Genomic DNA, 15,732 nt, shown 5'->3' with positions numbered 1-15,732 from the left:
CTGGTGACATCTCCATTGCATTCTGATCCTTGTGGAATAAACTCGAATTGTGAACCCTCCATGTGTGGCCTCTGCCAATACATCGCAGGGTCTCCTCCACCTTCGATTTTGTTCGCTCCTTTGGCAATCGACCTTCATCCACCCACTCTTGGGTCACACCTAGATGAAGCACCGCTCTAGGACAGTCCGTCGCCTAGTAGCTCCCGAAGTCCACCGACTTCGCTGTAATTTGTGCACCATTGCCTGGATCCTGGGCCTCTGCCCCTACCAGCACAATCTCCGCTGCGCACTGCTTCCTTCATAGCAACTCAAATGGCAACACTGTGGCATATTCTTCAAGAGTACCCGCCTCTGCGTCCTCTTGCCCCGTGCTAAGGCCTTCTGTACCCAACTTCGCCTCCGCAAATTGAGTCGCCTTAGTTCCTCCATCGAATGCTCCTCCGAGATAAGGTGCATGTGCCCCGAAGCTCCCTTCGTCTTTGGCACCATGCAAGATGAGTCCGCTCTGTCAGAATGAAGGACCCAGGGAACAGCATGATTCTACTCCTGCCTCTGCAAGAGTTCATGTCCTTGACCTCTGTCTAGGGAAAGCGCTGTGCCTCTGCTCCATGTTCCAACTTCTATGCTGGCTCCCTTCATGCGGCTTGGGTACTTCGCCAAGTTACACCCAAGTTGCTCCGCTCCTCGTTTTTGCATTGAGTCGATGGTGGCCCTCGCGCCCACCATTCCACGGGTCAGCCCTCCCTTGAGTCCGATCTCCATATCGACTCCAAGTGTACCTCCATTTGAGTTGCTTTGGGTCGCTCCCCCACTTGATCTCGCAATGCATCCACCAATGCATTCTCTCAAGCGAGATCATGCGACGACTCCTCGCCGCTTGCTCAGTCCATCGAGCTTCGTGGAGTTGTTGTTTGTGAGGTACTCCTCCTCAACATGTGAAGTCCGTCTCACATGATTCTCCCTCTGGAGAGCTGAGACTTATCCCTCCTGGATAACTGTCCCGTTGGAGCAACATCTCTCTTCGTTTCGGAGACCACCATCCCCTTGGACTACTCCGATCTGCTGAACAAACTGTGCATTGTTCTGCCTCTTGCAAACGCACTTACTAGATTGCGCCTCCACGTCAATACAGCCACCGCTGCACCCCTCAAGGCCTAGCAACATGCTGAACTCGTTGCACATTTCAGCCTCCTCCGGACGTATCCTTCGCATGTCGAAGAGAAAGTTTCAATGCTCCATGGCGCCGAGTCTCGACCGCCTTGGGATGGCCACGAACAATCCATCGTCCGCATACAAGCCCATGCATGAGTACCGAATTCTTCGAGTTAGCAATTCCCCTCACCTCTGTGAGCTTTGCACAACTCTTTCGGTCGCTGAGCAACTCATTCCACTTTGCATGGTCTCGTCCTTTGCCAAGCGCCTCGCTTGCCTTGAGCACCATCAAGTAAAGTTGTCAACGTTGAGCCGTAGCTCAAACTCAGCCATCCCAACCTTTGTGCGCTCCAAATTCTTCCAAGCTTGCCTGTTCTCGTGGTGCCTCTTGCGCGAAGGGTTGGCCATTCCTCTGAATGCCAATCTCAGATGCCCGCTCCTCTGAGCGACTCTTTTCCCTACATCTCCATGCTCGTTTTCCCTCAAACGGTCGCGCGTGTGCTGACTGCCCTCAACGCAGCCCCGCTAGGTCCCCCACGTTTGCATGTCAAGTGTTTCTATGAGTGCTTGTCCCGCTCTGATACCACACTGTCACGACCTTAGCTGGTTTTGCCTAAGGCGTGCGGCACCCTCGCGCGTCCGTCCGCAAAGGTCAGCCTCCCCGAAGCCTCCCATTGTCCCTTAGGACCAACAAAAGAGAGAACGGGTTAAAGAGAACGCCTCAATCGGGATCCACAAGCAAACATGTCCGAAAAACACTTCATAGACAATGCAAATTACAAACAGACTTTACAAGCTCTGAATAGTTGCACAACAAAGGGTAAAATGGTCCATTACAGACCGAAAAGCTCTCGAACGTGTCCACATGACACAACCTTTATTTACAAGCCTAAAGAGGCCACCAACCCAACTAAAATGGGACTATTAAGCCTTCGGCCGCCCCTTTACATTCTGTACAAGGCATGAACATGCCAAAAGACAACGGACAGACATAAGCATTGCATCCAACATCTTGTTTAGAAGTTTGTCCGTTACACCAGGGAGCGAGCATTAACACCGACGTAACGTGCACCCGAACCCATCGTACCCAAACGACCTCATCGGCTGATCCCTCATGACCGACCGAAGCAGGGAAAGGCGTCGACTGACCCTCCCCACACCCTGCGGCAGCTCGGCCTTCCACGCAACGCCCACGACGACTGCAGACGCCATCAGAGGTACGGCCCTGCTCCAGCAGGATGGCACATCAGGTAACATTAAACCCACTTATAAATACCCCCTGGCTCCCAACGGGCAAAGGGGGAGGATCTCACTCAAAAACTCCATTCCGCATCACTGACTTGATCGTCGGAGGGGTTGGGCCGAGCTACCGACCCGACCTGTGTGCAGGTACTCAACCGAAGCTGACCCTACTCGACGTCGCGGAATTTTTCAAACGGGTCCCCTGCATCGACCACCGTAAGATCCCAAGGGGAGCCACGTCTGATCTCAGCCATTTGGAGCCCTGAACCCGCGTAAATCCCGAGGTCACGGTTAAAAAATTACTTACCGTAACAATGATGATGACCTATATCTTATGGTGGCATACATCACATCCATTTATCAAAAACGATATATTTGGATTAATATCTTAAAAATATTTTTTATATAATTTTATCAAACATATTGCATCCACATTAAAAAAATATTACTTCTTTATCTTTGTGTGCGAGAGAAATATACATTTCATGGGAAACAAAATGATTTGTTCTCTCTCTGTCCATCCCTCGGCCGATCTCTATCTCTATCTCTATCTCTGTCTCTATCTCCTTCAAATATAGAATAACAAAAAGAATAAAAATGCTGTGGACAAGGAAGCTGTTTCTCTCTCATCCTCTCTGTCTCTGCCTCTTCCTCCTCGGACGACAGTGAAGGCCGACTCCAAGACAGAAGACGACGTGGGCGTGCGCCGTCACGGGTAGTCCCTCCAGCAGATGAGCATGGTGACGCAGCGGCGCATGATGTAGAACCTCGCCCGCTGCTCCTTCACTAGGCTCGCGCACCGGCTGGAGAACGACTGCCCTGCCCTCGCCGCCGCGCTGCTGCTGCTGTTCCCTCGCCCCTCCCGCATGCTCGCTGACCCCTTCCACGAGAGGCCGCCGCCCTCTCTCCTGCTCCCCTTTTTGGACAGCTTCCACTTCTCATCCATGTACAGCTCCATCTCCAGATCTCACCACCACCAAACTTTGCCTTCTCCCTCTCAGGCTTTATATAGAAGGGCCGAAGAGAACGAAGAGAGAGAATGAAGCAGAATGGAGAGAAGAAAAGATGCAGCGAGAAGCCAAGCTGGTTGGGAAAGTGAGATTAGTCTGATATATATTTATAGAGGAGAGGAAGAAGGGGGTGTAACTTCGGGTCCTTCATGTCTCCACCCACAGACCCACACCTCCACCCACAGACCTTACCATTTGGTCCACCGATGGTGGAATCTAATGTTTTCCTTAAAGGAATCTGTTCCCGAGGCCAGCATCGGCGCTGCCTCCTCCTCATCCTAGTTTACTCCTCCGCCGAATCTCAGTCGGCTCTTGACTCAGTCTGAGGAGCTGCCGAGGCTAGAAAAGCCACACTTTTCGAGAAGACCGTGCTCCAATCTTCCTCATTATTTCCTTCTGCTGCTGCTGCTGCAGCTGCATTACTGTGCTGAATCGCTATCGAGTTCGAATCTCAGATATTAGTTTTTCTTTCTTCCACAGAGCTCATGCATCACCACCGCCCACAGATCAGTGGCTGTGGTGCAGTCAAAGCAAGCAGAGGAAAAGGCTCTGCGTGTGCTGCTGCCCGAGGGGGCACCACTATCAAGCTTGAGCTTGAGGGTGTTTGAACTCACTGATAGTTTGCATTAAAACCAGTGCTCGTTCTCGGTGCGTCTGCAGTGGAAGCAAACGTCACGGCCTGGAAGCTACAGTAGAAGCGGTGGCGGTGCCTGACAGGCCGGGGAGGATCCAAAACGTTTCACTGCGAGCCTCGGTTGCATCAACAGTCGGTACTCCTCCATGGCGTGATCAACTCGTTCTGTAATGAATGGATGTCGTACTTGGTGACCACCTTTCTATATGCATCATGTCCTTCATGCTCTCGATTTCTTCTTCCTCGCGATGGCAGCCATTCATGTGCAGTCAAATACATTTTATTGATCTGAGACAAAGAGTTAGGTCGGAGAAAAAGAGATGATGAGAAGTCAGGTGTTACTTGAAGATGATCATGCAAATTATTCCTGAGATAGTGACGATTTAGATCGATCATTTTATTGATTTGAGAGGAGAATCTTAATGTCCTCGTTTGCCAGGTGTGGTCTCTGTCCTCGTCCGTTGGTCCCACACCGCCGGTCAACGGTCAAAGCAGATCCAGCCACCGTTCTCTGGAACAGGAGCTCATGTGGACGCAGGTCACGTGCATGGAGATGGAAAACATGCAGATGAGTCACTTCCATGTCTGTTCTTATCTAACATCATCTTCCTCTTTCCTCGCCATACCATAATCTATCCATAAACATGGAGGAGAAGGACGCGAGTCACATGGACAACAGTTCATGTGCACCAGACACCACCATGCATGGTTTGTGCTCGACGGAATGCGGCAGTCAAAGATTTGTATGTGAGCGGTTAATGACCCATACATACACCGTGGACGATGATGGGTTCAGGTTTACGCTGCACAGAACAAGTTGGGTAGATTAGATGGAGCAGGAAGAGTTGAGCAGTAGAAGTACTTTCGGGAGCATGTGATCACATGTCTTTTCATTTATTGGGCGAGCACAGCAGCAAACGACGAGCCTTTGACCGCTTGTTTCTTCGTCCTCATCTGCCTTGGAACGGCAGTGATGCATGTGGGTGGCGGAGACACGGCGCCGCCATGGAAGTCCGGTGGCTGTTTGCGCTCCACATGACTCCATGTGATCCTCGTGCACCAACCTGCACTTCATCCCCGACGTCATCCTCCTCCTCCTCCTCCTCCTCGTCCTCTCTGGCTGGACCAAAGCTTTTTGATGAGCCAAATAAGAGAGAGAATGGAGCTCTGATTCTTTCACTATTGTAGTACATCAACCTTAGGAAAGGACATGCTAATTAACTTTGTTTATGAGGATGCTCAAGTTCCCCAACTTCAAGAAGCTCTTTAAGATAAACACATGATGCTCTTATTAGTACGATAGCAATATCAAATGTTTGTCTACTTTATCAGATGGTAAATATCGGTACTAACACTGTCCCAAAATCATTATATTAGTACAATGACAATGAAACATTTGTCTACTTCATCAAGTGACAAGTGCTCAAGCGGTCACTCTCAGACTATCAGAACATTGGATGCCTCTTTAGTCTATTTCATTTTTCTTCTTTGGATATGACCTCATAAAAAATCTTGATAGTGTCATTGAGATCCAAGGCAGACATCCTTATCCCTGTGCTTCGATCTCCGTGTGTTATAATGAGTTCTTCGCCATCGTTTGCAGTCCAAGAACATCAATGGCAATGTATAAGCCTCGGAATTACTAGTATTACAAAGAGAGGAGCATTCTTGAATATAGATACAGAGGAACAGAGGACCTAACACTGAGCAAGCATCATATAGAGTACAACAGCAACATCTGCTATCTACAAGACGCCACCTTTGCCCCACCGGTGTCAAGCGCAGGCCTCCCTCCTGGGCGCCAGGGCAAAGAGGGCCTCGAGATCGGGCGGGTGGAAGTAGCCGTTCTTGGGTGGGTCTCTCCTCTTGCCGAATGCCACCGCGGGGGACTTCTTCCTGGGCGGCGGGGGGCACCGGGTCGCCGCGGGGATCCTACACTCCGCCCTCCTGGGCGTCTCCCACCCTCCTGTCTCCCGTTCCTCCGACGCCTCATCCCGCCGCTCTATCTTTATCTTCCGCAACCCCAGAATCGCCACCTCCATGTCGCTCGCCTGCTTCGAGGAGAAAGGATTTCAAACGAGGATTGGGAGGGAAGAGTTTGGGAGGGTTTTGGGGATATATATATATCTATAAGAAATAAAAGAAAGGTGAGGTTTGTGTGGGATGAGAGCGGCGGGAATTGGGCGGCGACATGGCGGGAAAACCCACCGCTTATTCGCGGGGTTTTTATTATTTTCTTTTTCTTCTTCTTATAAGAAATGCTTTTCCTAGCCGCTCGGAAACACACACTCGGCTACCCGCGCCACTTGTCCGGACGCATGACGGGACCCACGCAAATCATGAGAGAGGTGGGATTCTGCGGGTGGCAGTTTCCTCTGTTGTTTCTTAAAACACCGCCTCGGGTTCTTTAAGTGGCACTGTTGCGGGAATTATCTTATTTCGAATTTTTCGAAAAAGGAATAAAAAAAGAGGAAGGAAATCTCGGGAGATTTCGCAGCGCGGCGTTGTCCGACTCATTTTTTATTCGGTGAGTGCGGTGACGTCGCCGGGTCGGTGGCGGGGGACGGGCACGGGAGAGGGGGGATGAATCCGGCGCGGCTCGCCGGACTGCTACGGGCCACGTGCGGTGAGGAACGTCGGGTGGCGTCTTCACCGCGTCGGCTTTGGATTCTCCCTGGCCATCCCGTGTCCTTGACGCCCGTTGTAAATGCGGACCCACTAGAATGAAGACGTGGAATCGGGAGAAGGTATCCAATTGGTGGGAAGTTGCTGACACGGATCGGAGAACTTCTACGGCTACATCTCTTTCTAAATAAATCCAACGGCTCACAGTGTCCGGTGAAGGCCGCGGGAAATAGATCAAATGGGCCGAGTCTCATCATTTCTTGATGAAATCTCTTGCATGACACATGAATTATTTATAATTACATTTAAATTATACGATAGAAAACATTGATAAATCAAATTAGGTATTTGCGCATGCAGTCTGCACATATTCCACGAGAAATCACAACAAGAAGAGAAGTAGTGTGAAATTACACTCAATAGATATACATCCTAAAATAACGTCACCTGAAGACAATGTCTACATCCTATAATAATGAGATACACATCATGGTTAAATTTGATGCATTGCCGAGTGATAAGAAGCCACCTGAAATTTCAGTAAGTACAGACGTTAGTTTAGCCTCGATAAACAATGCCTTAGTAATTAGTTGGGCAGGATTAAACAAGTTGCAAGCTAAATTTCCGCAAAAAGTGCAGGTCATCCATGTCCATGAGTTAATAGTTCAGAATTAATGTCATGGAAATCATTGGACCAACGTAAAATGCAGTTTATTGCTCATCCAAACGGTCCATATTCATCTCTTCCAACCTTTTGCCTGCAAATACATACACTATCAATCACCCGGAATGTATTTGACAATCAAAAGGATTTTGAGTTCATCAGCCGAATAGTATCGCAAATCTGATCCAAATGGTGAAACTTGATACAAGTGGGGAATTTTTACCTGCCTCGAGTCCCTCGTCATAGATATAGACAAAATAGAGTCCTTCAGCAAGGATGTTTCAAGATTCCCACAGTTCAAAATCATGGAAGGAAAGAAAAGAATCCTTTTCTATTTTTCCTTATTGTTATCAAATTATAAGTTTCAACGACAATAGGCTCTTTCACCAATTTGTTGGTTTGGTGTGGCAAATGTATAATTCAAGAAATAGTGTCATAGATATAGACAAAATAGAGTCCTTTAGCGAGGATGTTATTCCACCTCAAGATTCCCACAGTTAAAAATCATGGAAAGAAAGAAAAGAATACTTTTGTATTTTTCCTTATTATTATCAAATTATAAGTGTCAGACGACAAGAGGCTCTTTCACTGATTTGTTGGTTTGGTGTGGCAAATGTATAATTCAGGAAAGGCAGTCTCGGCAGTCTATTATACCAATGTAGTTTAAGAATAAATCAAATGATAGAAAGAAGGGGAAGGAGTCTGTTATTAGCTAATCTTCTACATTATATGCATCTGCTTCAAAACACACACACATTGTAATATTAAAATGCATCATTAAATATTTTTTACTAACACATGTCAAATATTCAAAAGTTCTCTAATTAGCGTTAGGGAATAAAAGGTTGAGACTTTCAGTCTTTTTATGATGACACCTCACATGATGCTTACTGCAGAGGTGGCAGAATGAGCTATTTAGATTAAATAAGATGGATGATTGATGCAAGGCCTTGAGATTTCATATCTTGTTTGGAACAATAACTCCACTGGTGTCTTTCAAATTATTCAAACTCTTATTCCAATTTATTTAATTACTCGGAGCAATTTGGGCTAAAATTAGCCTATTTCTTATTTAGGGATGGTGGTGGTGGTACATGTCACAATATAATCATAGGTTTAGTATCTTCATTTCCCAAGCATATTCACGATGTGCCCCTGCACATCATGCGTCCATGACTGTGCTTCATAACATTTCTCTATCGGTGATTAGGCTTTGCACACTCTCACATCCCCATTCATTGATATACGGAGTTCAATCAGGAATACCTTTTCAGCAATATCGATTCAAACATAATTCGGTCATGGCAAATTGTGACATAGTTATCTCTTTAAAAATGAAAGTTGATGCATGGTGTAGTTTTCTTGCTAGAAAGTCTCTAGTGAGGATCAACACTCCACTCTAATTCAATTGACTGACCAAAACTGAACCAGAGCAGAAAAATAAAACCGCAAAAGATTTAAGGGATAACTGGTAAAAAAGAAGGATAACAACAAAGAAAGACCAGGAGTCTCTCCGACTTCTCGACATAATAACAACTTCTAATATCGCTGTTCTCATAGCAAATCCTTCCTTCAGGTAAAGTTTTCACTCCTAAAACCATATGAATCCTAAATTTGGGCCCATATATGATTTTCTAACCTAGTCCCCAGTTCCGAATCTTAGAACATAGAAACAATAACGACACGATGCCCAACTTGAACCAAACACAACAACTACCCAATGTACGCCGCGAGAACATTTTCTATGCAGAGTAGAATAACAAAACCAAGCCAGAACCAAGAAATTAAAGATGACATGAAACAAACATAAACAAATAATACAAAGTAGATTTAGCCTAGTACTCAAATTGCATTTATGCAGGTGGAAGAAGCAAAATTCTTTTCATTAATTACCTTAGTGCTCTTCAAATGACTCTTCTTCACCAAACCACCTGGGGGGATCAAATCCGGTGCCACCTGCATATCACATTGAAGTATCAGTCCAGTGACTAGTGCTTCCTAAACAGCAACCATGTTACTGTTGGAATTACCATGGAGGAGCAGTCAGAAGATTGATGTAGATGAAACAGATTGGAACATTGAATGCATCATTATAAGACAACAATTATGTAGATGAATTAGGGTTACATCACAAAGTAACATACCAAGAGGATTGCAACGGCAGAGACGCCAAGCTGTCAAGATTGTACCCTTAACCACACCATACTTTTTGTATGCCACCATCGAATACTCGCTGCAAGTTGGCACAAACCGACAGCTCGACAGCATCAGCGGTGATATTTCTCCTACCCAAAGATAAAACCTAGTACCATCATCAAGTAGCCAAACCCCAAAGACTGCATCAAGATAAAGCCCACAAACCCGCTTACTCTTGTAGAACTTGAGCATGGATAATGCCACTCTGACGCCCAAATCTTTGACCTCCTCATCTAGTATCAAAAGGCGAAAAGGAGGAGTAAATGGCGATGGCGATCACGCATTCCGCCCAAGATTAGATCCTGAGAGAGCAGAGGGTCGAGCCGAAACGCGTACCTTGCAGCGCCTTCCCGTTCGGGTCTTTCTCGGGTCCGTTCGCGGGGGACGATCGGACGCGGGAACAGGGTCTCGTCTGCAGGACAGAGTTATATAGAGAAGGAATCGAGCTCCGGGGAGGGGAGATCACGACAGACCGATGAGGAGAGGGAAGGCGGCGAAGGGTTCCGAGAGAGGGGCGCGGCGGTTGCGCACGGAAACGAGGGTGAGAGGACGCCATAGGAAAGAGGCAACAAGAATGAGAGGTCCTCTTATTTTATCACGTGGATTAAAACGCTACGTATTCTTGTAACGGTAATCACAACCGTTTTGGGCGGTCTCCGATCGGCCCACTCGGCAACGATCGAACCCGGTCTGGCCCAAAACTTAGGAGCCCAGCAGACCCCCCCCCCTATACATATCCAAAATGTTACGAACCATCTCCCTCCCTCTCGTATTTATTTTAAGCTTTGGATCCAAAGATTAGGCAAAGCAAATGTGTTGTGTTCCTCATGGAAGAGATAAATCGGGCACATCACTATGTATTGGAGCATTATACATTAAGATGATTACCGTGTCTTAGGTTACGGCTTGCCTCAAGTCTTTTATGTCAATGAGTCACAACATTCTTTGCTCGGACCTCAGTGTGTTCATTATGCTATTGAGAAGCTCAAATTGAATAGGAGATTGTTGCTTGCAGAACCTTTAGCGTCAGTTTGTTCATTAGAAGACACGAACTGCGAGTTTTTGAGAACTTGTAGGGAAATTTGGAAATAAAACAAATGTTTGAAGCTTTTAAGATTTTAAATGCTTGTGAAAATTGCCAATATTGACATGTTTTGTTCATACTGCAGATGATGAACGAGAGGGTGCAGCAGTTAAGAGGCACAAAAAAATAAGCAATTACATGCATCAAAACTCAGTTAAAGGTAGAATGGTATATTTAGAGACGCCATAAAATAAGCATATCGCACTGTAACTCGTTGAAATAAGCATAAGAATTGAAAATTCTATCGTGAAACAAAATAAGCAAAAGGATAACATTACTCACTCAAATAATATATATTTACACAAGTTTACTAATCAGTCAAAAGTATGAACGTGAGAACTATTTAGTTGAAGTCTGACAACTTGACCTTTAAAAAAATAGAAATCGATCATAATATGTTTAATACATGAGTGGAACATCGAGTTGGCGCATAGGCATATAGCATCGATATTATCATAATATATTGTATGAGTGGATTGTGAGATGATGCAAGTTCATATAGTAGATTGGTGATCAAATTGAGTTTTACAACGATGGTAGTGATAGCTCATATTCAGCTTCATTTTTAAATAGTGGATCATAGCAATTATATTTTATTTCTTACAACTCCAACTAATCAAATTGTCTCCAAAAAAGATAATGAAGGCTGATGTAAATATTCTACGATCAGTGTTACCTACACAATCAGTAATGACGAATGCATAAAGACAAAAGTGACGAGACCCTTTAAGATATTATAATATATGTTTTAGAGTAGACTAATGCCTAGTTGAACCATAGATGAATTATGATAATTTATTAAATATAAATGAAATGTATAAACGTGTGAGAGATAAATACTACAAGGAACAATATTTATTTGTATTGTACAAGATCTATAGTAGGGCTGCCATAATATAATTTAAATAACTCAATGGTAGAGAGTGGGGTGGCGTCTTCTTTGACATTCTGAATGTTCATCTTTGATAATAAATTTCAAATATACTTCTTTTAGGATAAGAAAAATATAAAAGATATGAATGTTACTTCTACTCCAAGAAAATAACTTGAAGTTCTTATATATCTTCGATGGAGAATTAATATGCTAATTGCTTAAGGAATTACTTCATCTCACTAAAATTGTTACATATGATGATAATATAATCGATATAGACCGATAGATATATTATATATCCCTTTTATTATCGTAGAAAATAGACTTAGAGTTGATAAAGTTGGTTGACATAAACTAATAAGCCAAGTTTGGTATATCAAGCTACTAGAGAGAGGCAAAGTTCATAAATATTTTTTCATAATTTACTAACATTGTTTGGATATTGAGAATGGATGAAACATAGAGTTGTTGCACAAAGAAATATTTAGTTAATGTCCCAACATAAGAGAGCATTATTAACATCCCATTTGCACACATACTAGCCATGAGTAATAATCAAACTCAAGATAAGTCGACTTAACATTGGTTTAATAGTTAGATTAAAGGTCTTTATAAAATCAACAACTATTCATTGGTGAAACCGTTTGGCTAATAGACATGCTTTGTATCTAGCAATGGATCAATTTGAGTTTCACTTAAGTCGAAAAATTCACTTACACCCGATGACATTTTATGTGAAGAAAGATGGTATAAATGTTCATATGATATTATGAAATAAGGCATCATATTTCTCATTCATAGTTTTAAGCCAATGAGATTTTTAGACTTGGATGATGGTTGTGGGTTTAGTAGTTTTAAGTAGAGAGCTTATAGTAGTATGGAGATTAAAAATTTAACATGGTCTGAAGATGTCATTTTTAGAGTAGGTTGTCATGTTCAAACTTAGTGGTATTATTGAATTGCATTGAAGATGTAAGAATTGGTAAATACCTGATTAGTCTAATGTACCTTAGTGTCACTTAGCCGAGAATAAGACAAAGGCATCTTTTAATGCTGAGGGTGTTGCTTCATTGGGGCATTGTAAAGTGAGTTTACAGAGAAGTAGAGGGGGTGAGGTGCTGCTGAACTGAAGTAATAATAGAGTATAGATTTAGATGAGAACTACTGGTTAATGCAGTGAGAGGTACACTTGAGGGAGTTTGAGATTTACTCATATAAACTTAATGATGGATTATTATTGTAGTGACTCGCATTATTGAAATAGCAAGATTTTAAAATAAAAAGGTAGACTAAAAAAATAATAATACGACATGATACAAAGACTTTTTGAGTTTGAGAATTATAGCATTAAAAAGCATCATATTTAAAAGATAACTTAATAAAGATGCAAAGCTTAGATTTTGATGTTAAATTATGTGAAGCAAAGAGACATAGCTAGGGATAATATAAATAATCAAATAATTTAAGTTTTTTAAGGTTTAAGATTTTATAAAATAGTTTTTTAAATAATGATTGATGTTGTAGGATTGGGATAAGCATATAATTACCGAGATAGACTATAGTTTGAAAAACTGTTAACCAAATAATCAATGACATATTAGCTTAGTGTAGGAGGATGAGACCATTTTTTAATTCTATGCCAGTGCTTATATTTGACATAGCTAAATAGTTGAGATATGTGTAGTAGTGACTCCAAATTTATATTTGAGATGATATAGCCATATATATTTAGTGAAGTAATATATGAAAATAACATAAAATCTAAAATTATCAAAAAAAGTGGTTGGGATAGGGCCTCACACATCAGTGTAAATAATTTCAAGTAGATTGAAGTAGGGCCCAAGATATCATTATAAATAGTTTCAAGTGATTTGGAGTAGAATACCTTCTAAAAGGTAATCGATGACTTTTATTATTAAAGTAAACATCATAAATGAATTATAATTATGCATGATTTAGAAGTTCAAAAATAGTAATGAGAAATTAGTTATTGTTGAATGGATAGTGACAAATAACCAAGGCAGCGATGTCATACATCAATTGAAGCAATAACTTAAGTACAATTGATTAGCCGAATCATTTGTGAATCTAACAATTACTCATAGATGTTATTTTTCTTCTAATCTTAGAACCATGAATGCCCACATGTTTATAAGAAGGTAGAAAAAAACTCAATAGTAGTGTTATTTTATTTCTAGAATTAAGAGACAGAAATAAAATTCTTTTTTATATGAGGTGCACATAAAATATTGAGTGTAAAAGTGTTTCTATGAATTAAGTATTGTGAAACCTATTGAGTGATATGGATCTCATTACTGTCACTAATGATGATGTCTTCATTGTCTTCATAATTAGTGTAGATGGATGAATTCTATAATTTAGATATCATGATGAGAAGTACTAGAGTTAATAATCTAATTGCTTGAATGAACAGTTGGAGAAGTTATGATGTTTGCTTTAGTCCAATTGAGTGTGGCAATAGGTTTGGGTCGAGATCAGAGTTGATAGATGATTTTTTTACTAATTGTTATTATTGAAATGCCAAAACTACTGATAGTGTAGTTGAAGTTATTTTCTGAGTTGTTTAGATTAAGGTTACCACCTTGATTAGAGAATTAATAGTATAACGGAGGATGATAGTTGTGTTACTCTAGGTGGCATTTTGTTTGAACATTTATTGAAGTTCTTGTTTGATTGTCTTTTCCTTTGAATTTTTGATTGAATAAAGTTGTGATAGTTGGTCTTATCTTCATCTTTTTTTATTTCAGATATGTTTCATGATCAATCAACTTATTATATAGTTCTTCAAATGACATTGGTAAATCACGTGTCTTAATTGCTACTATCATTTCCTTATATTCATAGGACATACAGAATGTGAACAATCATTTCTTAATCACTTGGGGATGTCTTATTAAAGCTAAATCATCTAATAATAATTTTTAGATTATATATATAATTAATAATAGTATTTTCCTTTTATGTTATTTTTATCAGAGTAGATAAAAGTCTTAGCTTGTGAGTGCAAGATCGATCGGTAAGGATGACTTGTAACTTGGACTATGTTTTTACTGTAATACTATATGAAGAAATTAATAATGGTATGGAGGTAACAATTAAGGTCTTGTAGTATAAGTCGATATGCTTGTAGTCATAATTTATGAACTGAATTTGTCATACAAATGAATTCTCTTGATATGTGAATCTTTTATGGTATATAACTAAGAGAGTCATTGATGTAGCATAATAAATAATATCCAAAAAAGAGATTGGTGAATTGTGTTTGCCAAGATGTATAGTTCTTACCATTGGAGAGCTTAAAGGGGATTTGTGTTTTTGTATTGATAGATATGATTCTTTTAAGTAAAGATAAATTATTATTTTATAAAATAATAATAATTGGAGTGTCAAATATAGAGGAGGAACATATGCTTAGAAAAAATTGTGATCTAATAGGGGAAATCTAGAATCAACTGATGATCTAATTTGGATCCAGTATATATCTAATTTGTTGGAGGAGATCCGATTTGAGAAGTGCATAGGGGAGGACTTGCAATGGAGGAGATTGCAAATGATAAGAGTACAAGAGGGATATGATCTTAGATGTGTAAAGAAGGATAATCTCTTCCTTTCTCTCTAGAGTCCTTTTGATCACGAGTGCTGATGGTGCGATCGAGAGGATGATGAAAGACAATGGACTATCAACAAAAGATCGATTGTGAATCCAAGACAATGAATTTGGTAATTGATAAGAAGGGGATGAGGACATTGGTGAAGATGTTGGATAGTAGGCGTCGGTGTATAAGCAAGGGAACACCCGTCAAACAAAACTGAACAATAATGGAGGATCATCGGAGACATAGATAGATCGCCGGAGGAGATTGATTAGATTAGTAAAGTGAAATGGATATGTTGCAGAGCAAATTATACTAATAGATTAATAGGGAATACACATGCTTAACAGAGAAGAGAAAGCCTTGCTCGATGCTAATACCATGAAGAATTAAAAAATGTATTGTCAAATAGATGATATCATGTAATATATATTTAGAGAGATTTTCTCAATTATATTTCTAGTTGCAAGAATCAAAAAAAAAAAGGGGGTCAAGCAGCATGAAGGTGGAAAATGAAAGAAGCGGAGGAATCCAAAGGATCACTCATACCATCTGCCTTCTGCTACCGTCAAATGCTACGAACCAACATGCATTCTGTCAGTTCGCATCCAAAGGAGGAGCCAGGGAAGCTGTGCGG

The 15,732-nt window shown here is 41.7% G+C and overlaps 1 protein-coding gene across 2 annotated transcripts; it reads right to left on the bottom strand.

Moving 5' to 3' along the window:
• Nucleotides 1-7,053: 7,053 nt before the first annotated feature.
• LOC135616987 (UPF0161 protein At3g09310-like) lies at nt 7,054-10,104 on the bottom strand. 2 transcript variants are annotated; one of them, XM_065116781.1, is made up of 5 exons: nt 9,860-10,104; nt 9,697-9,756; nt 9,472-9,612; nt 9,221-9,283; nt 7,054-7,192 (listed from the first exon to the last, which is right to left on the bottom strand). In XM_065116781.1, exons 1-4 carry the CDS (start codon nt 10,077-10,079, stop codon nt 9,222-9,224), a joined length of 483 nt encoding a protein of 160 aa, XP_064972853.1. In that variant the 5' UTR covers nt 10,080-10,104; the 3' UTR covers nt 7,054-7,192; nt 9,221. The 2 variants fall into 2 exon arrangements, with proteins under 2 accessions (XP_064972853.1, XP_064972855.1); XM_065116783.1 differs by lacking the exon at nt 7,054-7,192 and adding an exon at nt 7,199-7,421.
• Between the last annotated feature and the right edge of the window lie 5,628 nt (nt 10,105-15,732).

The sequence above is a fragment of the Musa acuminata genome, chromosome BXJ2-7 (assembly GCF_036884655.1).
Source record: "Musa acuminata AAA Group cultivar baxijiao chromosome BXJ2-7, Cavendish_Baxijiao_AAA, whole genome shotgun sequence".
In the NCBI taxonomy this organism is placed as follows: Eukaryota; Viridiplantae; Streptophyta; class Magnoliopsida; order Zingiberales; family Musaceae; genus Musa; species Musa acuminata.
The sequence above is the reverse complement of the archived record's forward strand: the minus strand, read 5'-3'. Positions and strand labels throughout refer to the sequence as shown.

Coding starts and splice junctions, on each gene's coding strand:
- LOC135616987 (XM_065116781.1), bottom strand. CDS start 10,079: ATGGCGTCCTCTCACCCTCGTTTCCGTGCGCAACCGCCGCGCCCCTCT. Junction 9,757..9,859: donor GAACGGGAAGGCGCTGCAAG/GTACGCGTTTCG, acceptor TTTTGATACTAG/ATGAGGAGGTCAAAGATTTG. Junction 9,284..9,471: donor CTGCCGTTGCAATCCTCTTG/GTATGTTACTTT, acceptor TGTGATATGCAG/GTGGCACCGGATTTGATCCC.